Source organism: Bos javanicus, chromosome 27, assembly GCF_032452875.1.
Source record: "Bos javanicus breed banteng chromosome 27, ARS-OSU_banteng_1.0, whole genome shotgun sequence".
In the NCBI taxonomy this organism is placed as follows: Eukaryota; Metazoa; Chordata; class Mammalia; order Artiodactyla; family Bovidae; genus Bos; species Bos javanicus.
The window spans coordinates 32,177,049-32,200,807 of NC_083894.1; the positions used below are offsets into that span (position 1 = coordinate 32,177,049).

The following is a 23,759-nucleotide window of genomic DNA, read 5'->3' on the forward strand; positions in this document are numbered from 1 at the left end:
TTAAAAGCAATCATTCCATGAATGTGTTAGTCAGTCAGTACTCAGAGAAAGCGCCACACAGGGTTTCATATAACAATCTACTTGAACACAGCTATTCAGCATCTTTTACTCTCGGCATAGATCTGAAGAGCTTTTGTTGCACAAGCTCTTTTATTTTTGTAAGGCTCTCATACTTGCACATTACTTTGCAATATCCTAACAACAGACTAAGTTTTGCCCAAATGAAGACTTGACCTCTTTCCATTGTGAATATGATAGGAAGGGTGTGTTTTAAAGGAGGAAAGGAGAACTTTGATCATGTACAAACAAAGTGAGGGAAGGCACAGGGTTATAAGACCTAACAATATTGGAGGTCTAAATTAAAGAAAATAAAAATGGGAGAGCCTGACAAACAGGGAGAGTTTGAGGAATTCAGATAGTCACAATGGAGTAGCCCATCAAAAAATATTATGGTTGAAATTTATAAGACAGTGTTTGCAAACACCCAAACCATAAGAAAACAGAAAATCAAAATATTCAAGTGGTGCAGAAATAGAAACAGTTCATGTGGTTCCTGCTTTCAAAAATCTTACAATCAAGATAGATGAAAGTGAAGTCAAAGACAAAAGTGCAGTCAAAGACATGCGTTTAAAAATTGTACTGGCCAATAAAAGGAATTTTCTAAAGGGCAAAAAGCCTAATGATGTATGTACACCACTAGAATGACAGTAAGACCAGCAACTGTGCAGCCTTGGCCTCTTTGGCTTTGGATATCTCAAATTAGCAAAGCTTCCTGCATCTGCATTGCTTTGACTGTTTCTGATTCAGGGCATAGTCCAGGGAATGTATGCAGCTCAGGTACTGAGTTTTGACCTGGCTCCCTCTCAGGATATTTGTCCACAATCGATCAATTAAATGCAGTCAAATCCCCATTTTCTACTGTAAATTCCTGCAGTAAAAGGGGATTGAGTCCTATTAACTCTGCAACTTAGAGAATCCATTGGTAAAAACAGATATTGCCCCAGAATTTGGAGGGGGAAATTACTGTATTTTTATTTTCTGTTTCCAGCGGGCTGATATTAAATCCACCTGCTCAAGTTAAGCTCCGTAAGAACACACTAGGGTTCTTTATCGCTGAATCTGCAAAGGATGTCAAAAGGTAAAAATTTTTTTATCACTTTACGGGGAGAAAGCCCTAAAGCAAATACAATTTAATGACAGACGGGCTGAGTCAGCCCCGTGCTGCTTCTGCGTGAAACCTCACGTAAGTCATTCTTGATTTGCTTTCGTTGTCCAGAGCCTTCTTTTACTGTGCCATCTGTCACAGCGATGTGCAGACTCCCGAGCTAATTGAAAAATGTGACTGCAAAAGCAAGGCTCGACGCGCGACAGGCAAGTGCGCTTTCTGTGTCCTCAGCCCAGCTTCGGGGGGTGTGGCCAAAGAAAGGGGAGGGGCTTCATCTCTTAAAGAAGGTATTCTCTTGAACTTGGCCAAGAAGAGACAGACACTTCCCCACTGGGCATCCCAGACCTGAGAATCTGTCTTTTAGAGCTGGAAGAAACCTCACTAGTTCTAGTTCTCTAGTACAACCCCTTCACAGGCTAGACAAATGAGCTCTGGAAGAGATGCATTAATTTTATCCAAGGTCACACAGCCAGCTGCAGCCTCCTCCCAACTCAGTCCCAGGCACACGGGCGATGAGCCTGTTGACTTTTCTCTATGTATTTCCCTCCCTTTAGTCTGAAAGTTCAGCCTCTGTTTGACGGCTTGGTGGGCCGTAAGGGTGGCCCCTCATGACCATTTCTTTTTTCTTTTAATTTTATTAAGATGTCTTTGACATACAACAGTACTCTTGCCTGGAAAATCTCATGGACGGAGGAGCTTGGTAGGCTACAGTCCCTGGGGTTGCGAAGAGTCAGACATGACTGAGCGACTTCACTTTCACTTTTCACTTTCATGCATTGGAGAAGGAAATGGCAACCCACTCCAGTATTCTCCGTCTCAGGGACAGAGGAGCTGGTGGGCTGCCGTCTATGGGGTCGCACAGAGTTGGACACGACTGAAGCAATTTAGCAGCAGCAGCAGCAAGGTGTACAACATGATCTGACTGAAACATTTATATCACAATATATGATTGCCATTGTAGCATTAGCTAACACCTCTGTCACAGGGCATAGTTATCATTTCTTCTAGTGTTGGGAACAAAACCGTTCCCTGAGGACTCTGTTCCTTTGCGGATTGTCAGGAGTGTAAAATTTTCTCATTCTGACACAGTAATGAGGAAATGAAACTTTCTCCCTTTACTCAAATTGAACGGGATAGCTCACCAGCAAACCCTTACCACTTAATGGAAGGAAGAGTTAACCTCGAGAACTCACAATAATTTAGTCCCTTCTGGTTGAAAATTTAGTCTCTTTCAGGTACATTAAAGATGGTTTAGGTTAATTCCCAGTGTTTCAGCATTTAATTCAGAATTTGAATTTCCCGTTAGCATTCTTCTTCTCCCTAAGGTTCTTCTCTTCTCCCGAGTGGCAGTCTCTCTGAATGCAGGCATAAACTTGCTAAGCCCCGTGGACAGGAGCATCCTTACTGGCTCCTGAGCTCTGTAACTGTCCGCTTCTGTGGCCTCTGCATCAGCAATGAGCGACTGTTCCTCCTGGATTTAGGTCACCTTCCTTGCTGAAATCCATCATCCCTGCCATAGCTACTAGACTTTTTTTTTCCCCCCAGATAGAATTTTCTTTTAAAAAATTATCTTTTACTGAAGTATAGTGGATTTACAGTGTTGTGTTAGTTTCAAGTGTATAGCGAAGTGATTCAAACACACACACACACACACACACACACACACACACATTTTCAGATTCTTTTTCCATATAGGCTATTACAGAGTATTGAGTATAGTTTCCTGTGCTATGCAGTACATCCTCATTTAATCTATTTATATATGGTAGTTTGTGTATGTTACTTTCAAATTCCTAATTTATCTCTCTTCCCCACCTTTCCCCTCTGGTAACCATTAGTTTGCTTTCTATGTCTGTGACTCTATTTCGGTTTTGCAAATAACTTCACTTATATCACGTTCTACCCCTCCAGATTCTACCTATAAGTGAGATCATATAATATTTGTCTTTGTCTGACTTACTTCACTTAGTGTGATAATCTCCAGGTGCACCAATGGTTGCTCAGATGGTAAAACGTCTGCCTGCAATGCGGGACACCTGGGTTCGATTCCTCGGTCAGGAAGATCCCCTGGAGAAGGAAATGGCAATCCACTCCAGCACTCTTGCCTGGAAAATCCCATGGACAGAGGAGCCTGATAGGCTACAGTCCATGGGGTCGCAAAGAGTCGGACACGACTGAGCGACTTCACTTTCTTTCTTTCTTTCTTTCCACCCATGTTGCTGCAAATAGCATTATTCTATTCTTTTTTAGGGCTGAGTAATATTCTATGGTATATATTTACCACATCTTCTTTATACATCCTTCTGTCCATAGGTATTTAGTTGGCTTCCATGCCTAGGCTCTTGTAAATAGTGCTGCTGTAAAGATTGGTGTGTGGGCATCTCTTTGAATTATGGCTTTCTTTGCATATATGACCAGGAGTGGGATTGATGGATCCTTAGTCTTTTAAGGAACCTCCATACTCTTCTTCATAGTGGCTGCACCGATTTACATTCCCACCAATAGTGTAGGAGGGTTTGCTTTTCTCCACACCCACTCCAGCATTTATTATTTGTAGACTTTTTGATACCTTACTGTAGTTTTTAGCCTCCAGTCTTGAGGTCTGCAAAGCCCCCTTTTCTATTGTTCTTGTTCAGTCACCAAGTTATGTCTGACTCTTTGTGACCCCATGGATGCCAGGCTTCCCTGTCCTTCACTATCTCCCAGAGTTTGCTCAAACTCATATCCATTGAGTTGGTGATGCCATCCAGCCATCTCATCCTCTGCTGCCCACTTCTCCTTCTGCCCTTAATCTTTCCCAGCATCAGGGTCTTTTCCAATGAGCTGGCTCTTCGCATCAGGTGGCCAAAGTGTTGGAGCTTCAGCTTCGGCATCAGTCCTTCCAGTGAATCTTCAGGGTTGATTTCCTTTAGGATTGACTGGTTTGATCTCCTTTCAGTCCAAGGGACTCTCAAGAGTCTTCCTCAGCACCACAGTTCAAAAATGTCAATTCTTCAGCACTCAGCCAACTCTCACATCCGTACATGTGATGGACCAACTCTCACATCCGTACATGACACAACCTTTCCCTATACTCCTAGTCTTTTTATTCCTTATGTTCTTTTGGTCTCTTTACACTGTGGGATTTGTTATAATTTTAAAATAAATTTCCTTCATTTGCTGCATGCCTGCTAGACAATTTCCAGAGACTTTAAATGGGCTCGTGTGTGTGTGTGTTTGTTTTGATTTTCACTAGTTACTCTTGTTTCATGGAGGAGCAGGTTCATGGATCTTTTCTGATTCCATTCCAACCTAAAGGCTCTATCTTAATCCTGTTTATTTTCTCTGACTTTTTGGATTTTTTCTAGAAAACCTTAGACGGTATTGGGTATAGAAAGAAACTATTCCTGTGTCATTTCCTGAAATCTCTATTACCTGTAGAATTTGCAACTGAACACTTAAGTCTAAAGAACACTGTTAATCAAAAGGACTTAAAGAGCCTGTTTGGGGTTCAAAAGTTAAACGTTGACTCTTTTGCCTTCTGTAACAATATGAATCATTCTTAAGGCAATGGTTGAGTCTGACTGGATGGTTGAGTCTGAATGCAGAAATATCTGATTAAAGAGGTGTGAGTAAGAAAAAAAATACATTGCGTATCATCTTATTATAGTATCTTTATCCCTTATGAAAATTCAGCAAGGTTTCATGAGGTAGACATATCCCTGTAAACACATTGTATGAATCAAACTTTTGCAAATCAATTATACTCACTTATATGCATGCAGTGCTGGCAGTCATTTTGAAAAACAAAAAGTGTTTTATAAATTGAATAACTTCCCCTTTATTTATCTGTCTTTTAAGTGTGTTTTATTATATTCTAACAATGGCACCCCACTCCAGTACTCTTGCCTGGAAAATCCCATGGATGGAGGAGCCTAGTGGGCTGCAGTCCATGGGGTCGCTAAGAGTCGGACACGACTGAGCGACTTCACTTTCCCTTTTTACTTTCATGCATTGGAGAAGAAAATGGCAACCCACTCCAGTATTCTTGCCTGGAGAATCCCAGGGACGGCGGAGCCTGGTGGGCTGCCGTCTATGGGGTCGCACAGAGTCGGACACGACTGAAGCGACTTGGCGGCAGCAGCAGTAGCAAAGCAGGAAGTTAAGTGCTCTAGTATGAATTGGAGAGATTTTGGTGTAAAGAAAAGGCTTATGCCTTCATATTTGTAGAAATGCAAATTTCATCCACTTCTATAACAAGTAATTTATAGTATCTAGGGAATCAGTACACCTTTCAGTTTATAATCTAATGTTTGATCTTCCCCAGAATCTTTCATTCTTTTCACAATAGGATCATTTTTTTTTCTTCTTGCTCCCTTACTATAACTCCATCACCACTTCTACTGCATCCAGGACAATTCTCATAAATCTGGTACCAAGATTCTTAAGTAACAGGCAGTGAGTGAGCTAGCTGTTCTTACTTCAGTCTGCCAGATGGTGGCAGCAGAGTACCATTAAACATTCAGGGGCTGGCCGTTCAGGGGAGTGGACTTGAATTTGAATATGAATCTGGAGAGTTCCAACCAAAAATGTGCCAGAGAGGACATCACTGTAGAAGGCGACTACTAGGCCTTATGTATTTAAAAATCATGATAATGTTTTGGAAATTCTCCCAGAGACTCAACTTTCTAAAAGGACTTAGGAATGTACCAATAGATGACAAAAGAGAAAATTTACTGACTTCAAGTTAGTATACAGATTTCAGGTTGAATATTTTACATTTCAGAATCAGATGAGGTGTATGCCCGGTCCACTCCCATTGCAGAATTCTCTCTTCATTGAGCTAATCAAGCTCACTTAGCCCCATCAACTCCTTCAACCTCCCACGCGTGTGTGCGTGCAAAGTCACTTCAGTAGTATCCGACTGACTCTTTGTAACCTTGACCCCTTGGACTGTAGCCCACCAGGCTCCTCTGTCCAGGGGATTCTCCAGGCAAGAACACTGGAATGGGTTGCTATGCCCTCATCCAGGGCATCTTCCCGACCCAGGGATCGAACCCACATCTCTTATGTTTCCTGCATGGGCGCCTCCTGGGAAGGAAGCCCTTCCACTTGCTGGACTCAATGAGAATTCAAAACACTTGAATTCTGACCACAGCTGTGCCACTGATTGGCTGTGCTTTGGAAGAGACACATCAGCTTTTGGGATGTCAGCGTCTTCCGTTCCAAACTCAGCTGTCTTCATCACCACTATGGCCGTTTCAGTTCTGATGTTCTGTGATTTATAATCCCTCCTCCATTTTTTTCTGAATAGAATCATACCAGAGGTCCTCCCCTTAAGTTCAAACTCCAGCATTTGAGAGAGGCAGCAAGCATGTGATGGTTAAGAACGCTCGGTTCTGCATTGATCACTTCTTTGCTGTGTGACTTGAGGCAAATTATTTAAGCTCTCAGCATGTTTTAGATTTCTGTAAATAATCTTTTGGTGACAATATTATATATTTCAGAGGGTTAAGTGAGAGTATTAGTACATAAAGGGTATACAAATTGAATATATTAATATTGAAAGCACTAAGACCTGTTCCTGGCCAATACTAAGTACTGCATGTAAGACAGGGCTTCCCAGGTGGTGCTAGTGGTAAAGAACCCACCTGTCAACGCAGGAGACAGGAGTTCAGTCCCTGGGTTGGGAAGATCCCCTGGAGAAGGGCATGGCCACCCACTCCAGTATTCTTGCCTGGAGAATCCCACGGGCAGAGGAGCCAGGTGGGCTACAGTCCAAACGGTCGCAAAGAGTTGGACAGACTCAAGTGACGTAGCACACACGTGCGTGCACACACACACACAGTAACAATCACAGAACCCAGGGGAACACAAACTCAGAAGGAGTCTCATTATTTTGCTCACCAATGAAATTCAGATGAAATAAGAATTGGCAGAGACGTCTTGGTTCAGTTCAGTTCAGTTCAGTCGCTCAGTTGTGTCTGACTCTTTGAGACCCCATGAATTGCAGCACGCCAGGCCTTCCTGTCCATCACCAATTCCCGGAGCTTACCCAAACTCATGTCCATTGAGTCGGTGATGCCATCCAACCATCTCATCCTCTGTTGTCCCCTTCTCCTCCTGCCCTCAATCCCTCCCAGCATCAGAGTCTTTTCCAATGAGTCAACTCTTCACATCAGGTATTGGAGTTTCAGCTTCAACATCAATCCTTCCAATAAACACCCAGGACTAATCTCCTTTAGGGTGGACTGGTTGGATCTCCTTGCTATCCAAGGGACTCTCAAGAGTCTTCTCCAACACCACAGTTCAAAAGCATCAATTCTTCAGCGCTCAGCTTTCTTCACAGTCCAACTCTCACATCCATACATGACCACAGGAAAAACCATAGCCTTGACTAGACGAACCTTTGTTGGCAAAGTAATGTCCCTGCTTTTCAAAATGCTATCTAGGTTGGTTATAACTTTCCTTCTAAGGAGTAAGCGTCTTTTAATTTCATGGCTGCAGTCACCATCTGCAGTGACTTTGGAGCCCAAAAAAATAAAGTCTGACACTGTTTCCACTGTTTCCCCATCTATTTCCCATGAAGTGATGGGACCGGATGCCATGATCTTCATTTTCTGAATGTTGAGCTTTAAGCCAACTTTTTCACTCTCCACTTTTACTTTCATCAAGAAGCTCTTTAGTTCTTCACTTTCTGCCATAAGGGTGGTATCATCTGCATATCTGAAGTTATTGATGTTTCTCCCGGCAATCTTGATTCCCACTTGTGCTTCCTCCAGCCCAGCGTTTCTCACGATGTACTCTGCATATAAGTTAAATAAACAGGGTGACAATATACAGCCTTGACAAACTCCTTTTGGAACCAGTCTGTTGTTCCATGTCCAGTTCTAACTGTTGCTTCCTAACCTGCATACAGGTTTCTCAAGAGGCAGGTCAGGTGGTCTGGTATGCCCATCTCTCAGAATTTTCCACAGTTTATTGTGATCCACACAAAGGCTTTGGCATAGTCAATAAAGCAGAAATAGATGTTTTTCTGGAACTTTCTTGCTTTTTTGATGATACTTATTCAAACCCATTCCTCGATCTCTTTTGGATTCAGAGCATGAAGATTGTGGTAGGACCAGCCCTCAGAGCAGGAAGAATCCTATGTAATTAGATAAGTTACTGGGCAGAAACTTTCCCAACCCCAGCTATGCAGTTCACTGCCTGCCATTTCAGCACTGAATTCTCTTAATACCTAATTTTTTGAACAGTGGTCCTCATCCAGGGCAGGGAGGGGCACACGGGGTTCTCTGGACGAGATAGGCTGGAGAGAGAGGGCTTAAGGAAAGTCGTGTCCAAACTCCCCTAATCGCCACCCTCTAGAGCTAATTTATATTCGTCCTTAAAATGTTAATGTTCATGATGGAGTCGCCAAAAAGGAGAGAGGAGTAATGAAGAGGAAACTGGAAAGAAGGTGTGAGCGGAGCCAGAGACAGGCAGTGTGGAGTGTGAGTGTCGCTCAGTCATATCCAACTCTGTGTGACCCCATAGACTATAGCCCGCCAGGCTCCTCTGTCCATGGAATTCTCCAGAAAAGAATATGGGCGTGGGTTTCCATGCCCTTCTCCAGGGGTTCTTCCCAACCCAAGGATGGAACCCGGGTCTCCTGCATTGCAGGCAGATTCTTCACACTCGGAGCCACCAGGGAAGCCCCCGGGGAGAGGCAAAAATAATGTTTTGAATAGGAGGCCCTAATTTGAATTTATCCTACTTCACAGTTTTCTTTAGATCTGGCCTCGGGTCGCTTTTTTCATCTTCATCCCATACTAATTGACCTCTTTAAGAAGGGAGTCAGCCCAGCCAGTGTTCCCCAGGGATGGGCATTCCAAACCCAGAAGCCTGAGTTCTTACCCCTGTAATGAGTCAAGCAGCTCATCTCTCTAGCTTGGCTAAAAGTTGTCCAGGATCTCCTGCAGCACCAATGGCTATGGGCAGGAGAGAGCACAGGCGTTCCTAAGTGGTTCTTCATCTCTAAAGCAGGGTCAGGGATCATATGTCCACCTAATTCCAGTAAAATGGAAAACAACCTGATAATAGTCCACCAAGACCACACACCAATATCTTGTGTTCCTGTACTCATGACAGTCGCCATTGTTCTTGTGGCCAATCCAGCACTTGGCTGTAGGGCTGCCTTTTCTGCAGTCTTCTGTGTCCATCTCCACCTGCTCTGTGGCCCTCTCCATATTTCTTATCCCAATGATTACGATAGCATCCTTGCTGTATCTAGTAAGGTATCTAGCAAGATACAGCATCATTGCTGTATCTTTCCCTGTATCTAGCCTCTCTTTAAACCAATCCATGCCATCTTTCATAGCTATAATAATCTTCTTGAAGTTTTGATCAGAAACAGATATATAAATAAAAAATCAAAGATGGATGAATGTTATCCCTCCTTTTGCAAGAGGAAGGCATGGGCTTGATTGCTTGTCCTGCTGCTGCTGCAGCTCCTAAGAACAGTGTTTCTTGTCTGGAAGACCTGGTATCACTTCTTAGGTGTGTCCCAATGACTGGTAGATTGCAGAATTTTCCAACAGTGTACCTACTGAGTAGACTGGAGCAGATTCAAAATCAGCCAAATAAGGCAGAAGTTATTTTCACTCATTGGGACTCTGGTAAGATTTGAGGGAGATAGAAAGGCATAAAATGATTGCTCTCGACATGGAAGTCATGTATGGGGCATGTTTTTAAAGGTAGTTCTATCGTGTGTGCCAGGAAAGGAGAACGGTTGGTTGTCGTTCTCAAGGAATCATTTCTTGAAGAAGAGAGAAAGGTAATCAAGATGTTGGCGTTACATAGGGCTTTTGTTTTTTGGTTCAGTCGCCCACAGGTCTTAGATATCTTAGCTGCCATGTCTTTTTTGATGTCTAATGCTTATAAGGAAACCATCTTTAGAATATCCATAGAGAAGAAGTCATAATAAGCCTTTAGCTTAGAGCGTTAGGCAAATTTCATTTCATTTTCCCTTGCCTAAAATATGAAAGCATAATTTTTTTCCACACTGTCAGCTGTAGATAGATTAAAATATAAACAAATCAAGTGGTCAAACTTTCTTAGAAAATGAAATCAGAGAAAACTCAGTTGCTTGTCTATTTCTTTGAGAGAAGGGGAGTTTGCTTCCTAGTTTTATTTTATTCTGAGCTCTCGCCCTCTGAATGTCTGAAGCAGTGAAGAAACGGGAGAAAGGCAGTAATAGACCGTCGCACATTCTTAACAGCCTCCTCTGGTAAGTGTCCTCTGAAAGAGGACACTTTCAGACTCCTTTTCTGAAATCCATTATGATTATAGAATTTAGAGATGAAGGGACCAAAGAGATCATGTGGAATAGGTGTTTTCCATTCGGAGCCAGCAGCACCCAGCCAGAGACTCCACCCATTCTCAGGCAGACTGTGCCTTCCAGCCCCTATGTCCATGCAGGAAGCTGCCAGCATTATGCAAATCATTTATGTATTCTAAGGAGAGGTTTTATCCCAAAGGACACAAGGGAAGAGTCAAAGCTTTATTTAGCAGAAATTTTGAGAGGTCCATACCTAGTACTCACTGAACCCACCCACCCTCCTCCCACCTTTTTTTAATACCTGGCACACATCATCCGCTGGAGAGTCAGGCTCTGAGAAAGCAGAGACTTCCCGAAAGTTCCATTGTTCTCCGGCCAGTTTGGGCTTGTTGCCTTCTACATTCCACAGCTCACTTTCTCTCAGGAGCCCTAAGCCGGCTAGCCTTGAAAGGCTGACGGTTGGTAAAACGCTAGTCCTCGCTCAGATATTTCTTAAGAAGTTCCCTTCCTAAGCCACTTTCCCGCCCAGGGCAAAAAAAGTTAACAGAGAATAAGGAAACATGAGTCAACTTCAAAACCCCATCAAAATTCCATATGTAAAGTGAAGGCTTTCTGAGGATTACAGTCAGGAGCGATCTTATTCCAAACCTGGCTGTTAGCACACCTGTATGACGCAATTACTGCCGATTTAAGCCGACAGATCACATCAGCAAAGGAGGTCCTTCTTCTTTCGAAAGTGTGTTTTGACTCGGTTGATATTTTCTGTAGATTAAAATGGCTCAGAAGGAATTATATCAAAAGAAAAGGGATAGTAGAATATTTCTGTGGCTCATTCTGTCTGCCATTGTCCCAAACCTGGTGAGGTGCGGGCTTAAAGGATTGTCCCAGAGGAACTCTGCATTCTAAGTAGTCTCAGTATAGACAGAGTCTTAGATTTCCAGGAGGAAATGTGTATCTTTTCTCCATTTAGGTGGGTGGCTGCAGAAGAGTAGCCATGATGGCTCTTCTTTGACTTTGTCCATCTCCTTGATAACTTCTTCCCGGGCAATGTCCCCCTCTCTGATCATCTGGCAGTCAGGTTCAGGAAAGCAAATCATGCAGGGTTTTCGAACCATGAAAGAAAAGCATTTAACTTCCAAAGCATCCTTTAGAATGTTACTTTTCATCACAGTACCAAGTGCCAATTCTTATTGAGCAAGCATGGCTTCCTAGCCCAGCGCTTTGAAAGGATTCCTAGGTTAAATCTCTGCTCTGGAATAAGAGGGACAAGATAGAGTATCAACCTGTGGGTGCAGGAAGGAGTCATGGCTCACATGTCACGTTTTTGCTTTTTCCATCTCCAAGCAGCTTCCTGTGGCTCATCTAAAGACTACATGTCACCCGTCCGTGCGTTCATCCTCCTCAATCACCCTTTGAAGCCCCATTCTCATCCCCATTTTGCAGATGAGAAGGTGATCTGCTCTTGTGTTGTTTCCAGATGTCGAAATTCACACATGTTTTGCAACATATCCCGTGTAAGATCAAGATCCTTCAAAGTTAAAAATAAGAAAGGAAGCCTTGAAGGAAAAATGAAGTAAAAGGAGGCAGAATTGGAGGACAATGAATTTCAGCCTGACCAGTACCTGGGGAGGGAGAAGGGGACTTGGCTGAGATCTTTTCTTTGAGCCTGTAGAGACGCTAGTGGTAAAGAACCTGCCTGCCAATGCAGGAGATGTAAGAGACACAGGTTCAATCCCTGGGTGGGGAAGATTCCCTGGAGGAGGGCATGGCAACCCACTCCTGGAGAATTGCCTGGAGAATCCCATGGACGAGGAGCCTGGCAGCATACAGTCCATAGGGTTGGAAAAAGTTGGACATGACCGAAACAACTGAGCATGCACCTCATGACTGCAGACCGCGCTAGCAGCAGAAGGCTCCCCAACGCTACACTCGGGGGTGAGATGGGAGGAGTGACAGATTACAAAGGTGCAGAATGGATAAGAAAGTACACAATGTGTACTTATTTTAAACAGACCATATGGTAGTAACACCTTCACAATCATTTTCACCCACTCTTTAACTCTGCAGAGGAAAATTAAAGAGCTCTCTACCAACCATCCTCTTAGAATTAGACTATAGCTTGAAATTCTCAGCCTCTCCCTAGTCAAGGATGTAGAGCTGTCTCAGTCAATAGGAATAATCCAGAATAAAGGGGTATTATGCCAACTCACCAAGATGGCTCTGCCATTGCAGGGACAACGGTCGTGGTGATGAGAGACAGCCAGGAGGAATACTGTGAACTCCAGGACCCCTACTCAGAAACACGTATGAGCTTCTATAGCGGCTTGAGCGTTACTACCAAGTAAGCACCTCAGAGAACCCTGGTTCCCTATCAGTTTTTAAGAATCGCTGGGCAACAACAATTTGACTTAAACAGGAATATTAGCTTTATCAGCTCCTATCCTGACTAACGCAATTGTTCCTCACCAAAATGAATGCATCACAGCTTCTCCCAATATCACTTAGCTAAGCAAATATACCTGTCCCCGGCATTGTTCCAATCATTTTTACCAATGACAACCATAGGTTATGCACCTGGTTTTCATTCAGATCACCCCTACTCTGGAAATGTGTGTCAGGGCAAGATTTCAGCTCTTTCCCAGTTTTTTTTTTTTTTTTTCTGTTATTAATCCAACGCTTTATTTTGAGCAAATTGACGCGAGACACAAATTGATGATGGTGTTTGGTTTTAGGTCTGCAAAATAGGGCCAATAAATTTTCCCTCCCCTACTCAAATTCCTACATCTCTTTAGTCCATGAAAACCCTGATTAAGCTGAATTCAGGGTTGTAGGTGAAGAGTGTGCGATCTGTTTAGTTAATTTTTAAATCGAGGGGTGATATAAAGGTTCTATCACCCCGGATTTTATTGTAAATAATTCTGTAGCATATCGGCAACGTTTCAACTTAGTAGCTGTAACATACCAGGAAAATCTTTCATGATTGAGAATTGTCATCAGCTGTGAGTAAATATTACATTTTCTTCAGAGCATAGAAATCATGCTGTGGCATTACACAGTGTTCAGGGCAAACACTGGTCCTGAGCTGTGTGACCTTGAGCAAGTTGCTTTACTTCTTGGTGTCTCAGTTCTGATTTAAGTGAGTATAGTAGTGATGAAGACCCTGAGCTTCTTTGTAATGACTGAATGAGATGAGGTATTTAAAACACTTTACTTGATTCCTAGCTGAGAGTAAGCATTCGTTAAATGTTCCATATTATTGCAATGAACAGTTCTTGTATCTGGGTATGAAATTGGACGGCAAACATGGTAGGTGCAGAGCCTTCCAGGGATGTGGATTTTGAGATAAACCCTTGATCTTATTTTGCTGTAACCCACGTCTTTCTTTTAATGCATGAGGCGTCTGGTTTCTGTTTACTGGAGGGTTCTGGATAGATGGGTCTGGTTAACAGAGGTTTTGCTGTACCTGTCCAGCAGGCGAGGCAGGTGTCAGGCGTCTGAGCCCCAAAGGTGCCATCTCTCGGTGGTGTGCTTTCTGAGAGGCATATAAAAGTCTAGAAATTACATTCTCTGTTCTCCTATTCTATGCTATTGCCTTCTATTCCAGGATTTTCTGAAACCTAAGTGAGGTAATCTACATGAAAGGATTACAGACTTTTTGGAGGAAAGAGTCTATGGAATCTCAGGAATTTTGCCTTACTCACATCCGCAAGCTAGCAGTGGCATCTGTAGATAGTTCTCTGTCTTTTTTGGTCTTGCCGCATGGCTTGCAGGGTCTTAGTTCCCTGACCAAGGTTGGAACTCAGGGCCATAGCAATGAAAGTGCAAAGTCCTAACCACTGGACTGCTGGGGAATGCCCCCCTTTTCCTTGGAAATGGTTGGTAATGCACTATGCAGTGAGTAGCTCTGTGTGCTCAGTAGGCACTCTGCTGGGTGTGTTGTTAGATGCAGAAATCATGTTTTAGCCCTCAGGAAACCTAGTTGGGTATACCAGATGCATTCAGATAAATTAATTTGAGGCCAAATAAGGCAGCATCCCTTCCAGGTCTACACTGATGATTCTGGCAAGAGGTCAAGCAGGAAGAGGTCAGTGGGGGCTGGGTGGATTGTTCCAGAGTGTTTCCTGTAGGAAGTGGGGTGGGATTGGGAGAAAGATAACAGCATGGGATCTCTAGTCCTGTGACAGACGTGATACGGGCAAGTCGTGGGAAACACATGGAGCCCTCTGTGTCTGAATAGCATGACTAGGGGTGGGAATGTATGATGGAGTGAGGAACAATGTCTCAGATTTCTCAAGAATGCACTCTTGGTTGTTGGTATTGCCCACGTGTGAATATATGCATGTATGTTACATTTGTGTTAATGCAAAGTTGTTGCAAAAACATAATTCCACTCTGAAAAGTGTTTTGTGACTGTAAAGACAGCATATGTGACAACACATAAAATGCTCCAACCATGTTTATACTTTCATTTATTCTTTCCTGTGTCTTCTCTGTGATATGAGAGGATTGGCAAGTCATGGATAATGAGAACCCACAGAAAATCCAATTTCAGCTATTGAGTTTCACTGACTTTTCTCACCATTCTTTAACACAGCTCTAAGGACAGAATCATGGATGTTTTCCCCATTGTCTTTAATTTCTTTATTGTCTGTAATAAATAAGGAAATGGTGTAAAGCAGGCATCTAAAAGGAAAATTTTAACCAATAATTAGAGAAATGCAAATCAGAACTACAATGAGATATCAGCTCACACCGGTCAGAATAGCCATCATCAAAAAATGTATAAACAATTAATGCTAGAGAGTGTGTGGAGAAAATTGAACCCTTCTCCACTGTTGGTGGGAATTTAAATTGGTATAACCACTACACAAAACAGTATGGCAAGTCCTTTAAAAACTAAAAATAGTACGACCATAAGACCTAGCAATCCCACTCCTGGGCAAAACCGTAATTCAAAAAGATAACATGCACCCCAGTGTTCATTGCAGCACTATTTACAATAGTCAGGACATGTAAGCAACCTAAATGTGCATCAACAAAGGAATGGATAAAAAAGATGCGGTACATATATACAATGGAATATTACTCAGCCGTAAAAAGAATAAAACAATGCCATTTGCAGCAACATGGATGGATCTAGAGACTCCCACACTGAGTGAAGTCAGTCAGTCACAGAAAGACAAGTGTCATATGATGTCACTTATATGTAGGCTCTAAAAAAAGGCTACAAATGAACTTACTTACAAAACAGAAGTAGAGTCATGGATATCGAAAACAAACTTACGGTTACCAGGGGATAAGGGAGGCGTATAAATTGGGACTGACATACACATACTATATGTAAAATAGATAAACTATAGGGAAATTTTTTAAAAAGGGAGTGGATATATATGTATATTTTACATATATATGTAACTGCTTTACTTTGCTGTGTACCTGAAACTAACACATTATAAATCAACTATACTCCAATAATGTTTTTTAATTTTTAATTGGAGGATAATTGCTTTACAATGTAGGGTTGGTTTCTGCCACACATCAACATGAATCAGTCATAGGTATACATATGTCCCCAATTTTTAAAAAAGGAGAATTGGTCCACATGGCCTGGTCCATCTGCAGACTGGACCCATCAGCCCTCTATATGACTAGGGGTTCCTGATTACGTCTAAAGAAGGTCAAGGACAGTGATAGTGTCCCATCCAGATTATCTCTAAAGAGGATGCATAATCATCTTCCACCTCTTAATTAAAAAGCAAGACAAATTCTCATGAATTACAGAGCTTAAGAAACTGATCAAAGCCACACTGCTGAATAGATGGTTATATGCATGTCAATAGATAAATGCCATTTGTGGGTGAATTTTCTGTGATATTTCATCAAGGGAGTGGTCAATTCAGTTGACTGAAATCCAGTGTTAATGGGATGAACAGCACATCTTGCTCCCACTTAGGACTATAAAATAGAGTGGGTTTCATTTTCTGGTTTTGAGGGTTTTGTTGTGGTTCTTCTTTTTGTGGGGCAGAGATAATTCCAACCAGCAAACTAGCAAACATATGTCCTGGGAAACAACCACGAGGGTAAAAGAGACTTGATGGCCTAATAGAGATGAATAGGTATTATTGGGGAAATAATATAAAATGTGTGATGGGTGCAACTTGTGACCCATTTTTGATGTGTTAGTAGTATTACATGCACATTTCCAAAACAGCATACAGTTATTTATAAGTTTGCTGACAGTGGGCTTGGTGTTTTTAAAGATGGAATCTTCAGACCACCAGTGGGTTTTCTGGTAAGTTCAGAAAATACTATCTTCTATTCTTAGTCCTTGAGGCCGTTCAAACGGCCTTAACATACTCAAAAGTTATAGTTCAATATTTCATTGCATCCCTGGTGTCTTTCTTTCCCCACAGAAAAAGCAACAGTAAGCAATGTCATAAGTAGCAGTTCAGATCTCAGACTAGCACGCTAAAGTCTGTTTAATAGATGGTAGTTAAATATGGTTTGTTGAGCAAATAGACAAACACTAGTTGTGTTCTGCGTCCTTGTGGCGGATTCTTTCCCAGCTAAGGTACCAGGGAAACTGGCCTTAAACCAAGGGGTCATGTGATTTGAGAAGGGGGAAGGTAAATATTTCCTCTTGTTTCTTTCAGGGTGAAAAGATGAGCCCCGTGCACAATGTGGTGGTCAATAGAAATGCATACCAATCCCTCTTGGACCTCCTTTGCCTTCACTTCTGATTTCTTTCCCATGGCCACACCACTGGGGTGAGCTTAGGAGAGTTCTGTCCACTTTACTGTCGCACAGGACAACTATGGTGTCTGTGCGTGCTCAGTTGTGCCCAACTCTTTACGACCCCATGGACTATAGCCCGCCAGGCTCCTCTGTCCATGACATTTTCCTGGCAAGAATACTGAAGTGGATTGCCTTTTCCTCCTCCAGGGGATCTTCCTGATCCAGGGATCAAACCCAGAATTGACTATTCTCGATCAAAATCCACTTTTTCAGGAAAACTGGCTTTGACCAGGTATTAGAAAGAAAACATTGGGATACAACTAACTCATATTATGTTGTGACTGACTAGTAGCAGGATAACCACACTAAGTCTTTCAGTATTTTTAAAAGTTGAGTGTTTATAAACTCAAGTAGACACAGATAGATAGCTAATCATTGAAACAAGGAGAGGTGGAAATTTTCAAGCAGTGTGTGATGGATCTGGGTTGGGAGAGGAGGCCAATTCTAATGAAAAATCTTTGGGACTGTTGGCCCTTCCGTAGAAGCCCTCCTTCTGGGTCTGCCACATTCAAACCTCACAGATGCTGGTGAAATCCAAATAAGTTTCCACACAACTTCCCTTTCCATTTTGTCTCTAAGAAACCTGTGGCTAAGGGCTTATGAATAGTGTCAGCTTTGTCTTCATGCTCTCCGTGTCTTTTTAGAGATATCAGATTATTTTTTCTCTCTTTATCCAAATGTCCAGCCCAGCCTTAGCTCTTTAAAGCAAGTGATCATTGCCCCATGGCAGACTTGAGCCCACCATCAATTTCCTCATCTGTAAAGCAGAGATAACAATAGAACCGAATTGAAATGTTGTGAGGATTGTAGCAAAAATCAAGCAAGCGAAAAGGGGTTCCTTTGCTGTGATTCTTCCCTCTGCCTTCATTTCTCTGGCTGGTAGATTTTCATGCTTTTGCAACTAGTTTCTTCCTCCTTCAAGGGGAGAGGGCTTGAAGTTTAAGATCTTCCCAAATTTCATGTACTGTCTATGGCCCACCAGCCAAGACCATCAGCTCAGCGAAGCATGTCATCAGGGTTTCCAGAGAAGGTCTGTGATGTGGTACTTCCCATGGGCATATTCACTTCGCTTTGCCCAAGTCTGTTCGTTGCTCACCATGTCTTCTCCAGAACACTCTTTCCGTGGCGGTTCCAGCTCCTTCCTTGGCTCTTTCCCAGGGTCTTCCAGCTAATCCCATGGCAGCCTTCAGGTTCTGAGCAAATTATAGTCCATCAGAATGGCCAGTGGGTACTCTGCCCGCCATGGCTCCTGGGATGTCTGTCCCTACAACTTTTCACTTTCAGGTACCATGCTCCTTACACACACACACACACACACACACACACACACTGATATTAGGAAAGGAAGCTGGGCCCTTCCTCTCTTTCTAGTCTCAGCTCTTCACATTTATTGAATTCTGTGCTTCAGATGATCCAGACAGAAGAAATGCCATCTTTTAACCTCAGTGGTGTCTGAATTCCTACTGAGGACCAGCTTTTAGGGTCTTTCCAAGAGAAGGAGCTTGGATATGAATCACCATATGTGGTTCTTCTCTCTCCACACCTTGTCTGATCTTTCTGCAAAGCTAACCAAGTGAGATTATCTGAGTAGGTACTTTTTTCCCTTTTGTCCATATTAAGCTTTTAAAATAACTTTCCCTCTAGACAAGCACAGACTTCTCTGTTTACATAAAATATGGCCCATCACTGGTAAATCAGAAGCATTCTTTACTTCTTTCCTTCGTACACACTTATTGAGTATTCCCTTACTGTAGGATTTCATATCACCTTCTAGAAATCCACACCTGCTTAGTACTGAGTAGCCAGCATTTTATCTCCCAGAATTACCTTTCTTCAGAGGCCAGGTAGCTCTTATGTTCCCAGTGCTCTTGTTTCCAGCCTTATGTTTTAGAACCTCTAAAGATGCCTTCCTCATTTCAATTGATATTCAATTGATACATAGGAATCACTAGCAGGGGTGTATTTTGGCCAGGAAGTTTAATAAGCAGCTTCATCAAGTCTCAATAAAAAGTTAAAAAAAACCCAGTGATACAAATATATCTGTGTCCAATTATAGGTATAGATATTGGGGTAGGGATAAAGATAGACACAGACACATCTAGAAATGATATACTGCTAAGTCGCTTCAGTCGTGTCCGACTCTGTGCGATCCCATAGACGGCAGCCCACCAGGCTCCGCCGACCCTGGGGTTCTCCCGGCAAGAGTACTGGAATGGGTTGCCATTTCCTTCTCCAAGGAATGATATATTTAAGCAAATTAAAAGACGCTTGCTCCTTGGAAGAAAAGTTATGACCAATCTAGGCAGCATATTAAAAAGCAGAGACATTACTTTGCCAACAAAGTCTAGTCATAGCTATGGTTTTTCCAGTAGTAAGTATGGGTGTCAGTTGGACTATAAAGATAGCTGAGCATCGAAGAATTGATGCTTTTGAACTGTGGTGTTGGAGAAGACTCTTGAGAGTCCCTTGGACTGCAAGGAGATCCAACCAGTCCATCCTAAAGGAAATCAGTCCTGAATATTCATTGGAAAGACTGATGCTGAAGCTGAAAGTCCAATACTTTGGCCACCTGAAGGGAAGAACTGACTCATTTGAAAAGACCCCGATGCTGGGAAAGATTGAAGGCAGGAGGAGAAGGGGACGACAGAGGATGAGATGGTTGAATGGCATCACCAACTCAATGGACATGAGTTTGAGTAAGCTTTGGGAGTTGATGATGGACAGGGAGGCCTGGCGTGCTGCAGTCCATGGGGTCACAAAGAGTTGTACACAACTGAGTGACTGAACTGAACTGAACTGAACTGAAGCATCATGAGCCTGAGTATCAAAGATAGATGAAAGGGCATTTCAGAGAATAAAAGAATAAGAATTTGAGAAGAATGAGTAGATTTGTTCTTTTGAAATTTCCAAACAGTGCCTTTCTAGTTCTTGTCTCAGATTTGTTGGCGAAAATCTGACTTCTTGAGAAGCAGTGTGCCAGACTCCAGCAAAGTGCCATACAGACAAACACACTTTAACTGTGTTTGTATACACTGCTTTTTTCTCTCTTTATTTTCACTTATTAATTTTTTTTTTTTTTTTTTTACATATTGAAGGCCTGTGGCTACCTCGCACCAAAGTGGATTGGTGCTATTCTTCCAAAAGCAGTTGCTTACTTTGTATCTCATTTTGATAGTTTTTGTAATTTCTAAGTTTTCTATTATTATTTTGTTGTGGTGACCTGTGATCAGTGATCTTCGATGCTGCTATTGTAATTGGGGCACCATGAACCGCACCCATATAAGACTGTGAACTTAACCAATAAATGTCTGTGTTCTGACTGCCCCACTGACCAGCTGTCCCCCCATCTCTCACCCTCTCCTCGGGCCTCCCTTTCCCTGAGACACAGCAATATGGAAATTAGGCCCATTAATAAACCTACAGTGGCCTCTAAGTGTTCAAGTGAAAGGAAGAGCCATGCATCTCTCGCCTGAAATCAAAACCCAGAAATTATTAAACTCAGTGAGGGAGACAGAGACAGGGCAAAAGCCAAGCCTCTTGTACCAAATGTCAACTTGAGAATGCAAAGGGAAAGTTCTTGAAAAAAATTAAAAGCACTACCCCTGTGAACACACAGTTGATAAGAAAGTGAAACAGCCTTATTGTTGATATGGAGAAAGTTTTAGTGGTCTGGACAGAAAATCAAACCGGCTGCAGCATTCCTTTAAGCTAAAGCCTAATCCAGCATTCTCCTCCATTCTCTGAAGGCTGAGAGGTGAGGGACCTGCAGAAGAAGTTTGAAGCCAACAGAAGTTAGTTCATGAGGTTTAAGGAAAGAAGCATCTCCATCACACAAAGTGTGAGGTGAAGCAGCAAGTGATGATGCAGGAAGAGATCCAGAAAATCTAGCCTAGATGATTCATGAAAGTGAATGCACTAAACGAGATTTTCAGTGTGGATGAAATAGTTTTATATATATATGGGAAGAAGATGCCCTAGTCCTTTGATAGCTAGAGGGGAGAAGTCAAACTGGTTTCAAAGCTTCAAAGGACAGGCTGACTCTTGTTAGAGGCTAAGGCAGCTGGTGACTCCAAGTTGAAGCCAAATCTCATTGACTGTTGTGAAAATCCTAGGGTCTTTTAGATGACAATTGTGCTAAATCTACCCTCAGTGCTCTTTAAATGGAACAACAAAACCTGGATGACAGCACATCTCTTCACACATGGTTTACTGAGTATTTCCTCCATTGTGGAGACCTACTTCTGAGTAAAATATTTCTTTCAAAATATTTCTGCTCATTGACAATGCACTTGGGTCACCCAAGAGCTCTGATGGGGATGTACAATAAGATTCATGTTGTCTTCACGCCTGCTCACACAACATCCACTCTGCAGCCCATGGATCAAGGAGTAATTCTGACTTTCAAGTCTTGTTATTCAGGAAATACATTCTGTATGGCTGTCGCTGCCATACATAGTGATTCCTTTGACGAATCTGGGGGAAGTAAATCGAAAGCCTTCTGGAAAGAATTCACCATTCTCAAAGCCATTCACAATTCATGGGACATTCACAATTCATGGGAAGAGGTCAAAATATCAACATGAACACAAGTTTGGAAGAAGTTGATTCCAGCCCTCATGGATGACTTTGAGGGGTTCAAGACTCTAGGGGAGGAACTAACTGCAGATGTGGCAGAAGGAGCAAGAGAACTGGAATTAGAAATGGATCCTGAAGATGTAACTGAATTGCTGCAGTCCCGTGATAGACTAGTATGAATGAGGAGTTGCTTCTTGTGGGTGAGCTAAGAAAGTGGTTTCTTGAGATGGAATCTACTCCTGATGAAGACGGCTGAAAGAATCTTAGAATAGTAAGTAAACTTAGTTGATAAAGTAGCAGCAGGGTTTGGGGGACTGACTCCAATTTTGAAAGAAGTTCTACCAGGAGTAAAATGCTATCAAACCGCATTGCCTGCTCCAGAGAAATGCTTCATTGTTGCTTCATTTTAAGAAACCACTATCATTCTAATCAATCTGCTGCCCTCAGCATCAAGGCAGGACCCTCTAGCAGCAAAAGATTACAGCTCATTGGAGTTTTAGATGATGGTTAGAATTTTTTATCAATAAAATATTTTTTAATTAAGGGATGCACACCTTTTAGACATGATGCAATTATTGCACACTTAACAGATGACAGTAACATAACTTTTGTATCCCTGGGAAACCAAAAAATTAGTGTGACTTGCCTTCTTGCGATACTTGCTTTATTGTGGTAGTCTGAAACTGAACTGGAAAATATCCCTGAGGTCTGCCTGTATAGGAATAATTCATCAGATATGTATTGAATAAATGAGTTCTTTACGTTAACAAACAATATTTTATTCTTATTACTTAAAATAGAAGACAAAAGAGCTTTAGGGTTCATAAAAGTGTCAGAGTAATGCCATGGACAATTCAACATGTTCCTTTCATTATTCTTTTCTTTCTCTCCCTGTCTGTTTGACTTAGAAGGCTGTAATCAAAGAGGGATAAAGGCCTTTTTTAAAAACCTCTTTGTGAATATGTGGACAGGTTTTAAGAAAAATGAAGTCAAATTCTCCTAGGACTTATGGGTATGGAAATTTCCATTGATTTAGCTAGAGGATAAGATGAGGAAGCAGTCCAGGACCCAGTAATAAAAATACTAGGACAACTGATTAATTACCGAATGTATTTATTTATTTGAATTAAGTAATTGGTTTTTGCATGTTTTCATTCTTCTTATTTGTAATCTCCTAAAAGGTGGGGATGAGACCTCATCCTGTAGGATTATATATAAAAGACCAGCTAACGCAACCAGACAGGGTGAAGATTGCGAGAGCCTTAGTCAATGTTTTGTACAGCAAACTAACACACCATCACACCATTGTAAAGCAATTATATCCAATTTAAAAAGAAATTATTTAAGATAAGAAAAACTATCCAGGGACTAAGGAGATGGCATAATTTCTAGGGAAAAATAAATGCAACTTGGACAATTGCCACAGACTTTTCATTCTGTGTTTTGGGCTCTCTGTTTGATGTCCACCATCACCTCTGCTCAGGGACTCAAAGTCTCCAGCTACTCCCTGTTTTCATCCATATCTACTATTTGAACCATCCTTCGGAGTCTCTACTGTAGCCTTGGCCATGGGCAGCCTCTTTCTTTATCATTCTTGCCTCAACCTGAGAACTAAGATGCCATCATACACAACAAGCTTCAAGATGTGCTTTTTGCATCGTTCACAAAAACAGAAGTTTACGATTATTACTCCTCCCAGGGGTACCTTTTCTTTCATCAAAGATCAGGGATTTCAACTAAAGGGCAGAGACCTAGCTGGGGGATTTCAGATGGGGAGGTGTTATTCGAGGTAATGTTTGGTAAGGATCTCCTGGGCGCATCTAAAGCACGCCTTGAAGCCTGCTGTGTGTGGCGGCATCTTAGTTTGCAGGTTGAGGCAAGAGTGATAAAGAAGGAGCCTGTGGTGGGGACTCCAAAAGTGAATGG

The 23,759-nt window shown here is 42.2% G+C and overlaps 1 protein-coding gene across 5 annotated transcripts in view; it reads left to right on the plus strand.

Moving 5' to 3' along the window:
• KCNU1 (potassium calcium-activated channel subfamily U member 1) overlaps nt 1-23,759 on the plus strand; it is a 146,436-nt gene that overhangs the window by 59,739 nt on the left and 62,938 nt on the right. For all 5 annotated transcript variants that reach the window (XR_009734066.1, XR_009734067.1, XM_061404456.1 and 2 more), the window contains exons 17-19: nt 1,049-1,138; nt 1,277-1,371; nt 12,696-12,804. Coding sequence is in view for 3 of the 5 variants with exons in the window: in XM_061404456.1 (XP_061260440.1) it covers nt 1,049-1,138; nt 1,277-1,371; nt 12,696-12,804 (294 nt within the window). In the remaining 2 variants the exon portion in view is untranslated. The remainder of the gene's footprint in view (nt 1-1,048; nt 1,139-1,276; nt 1,372-12,695; nt 12,805-23,759) is intronic.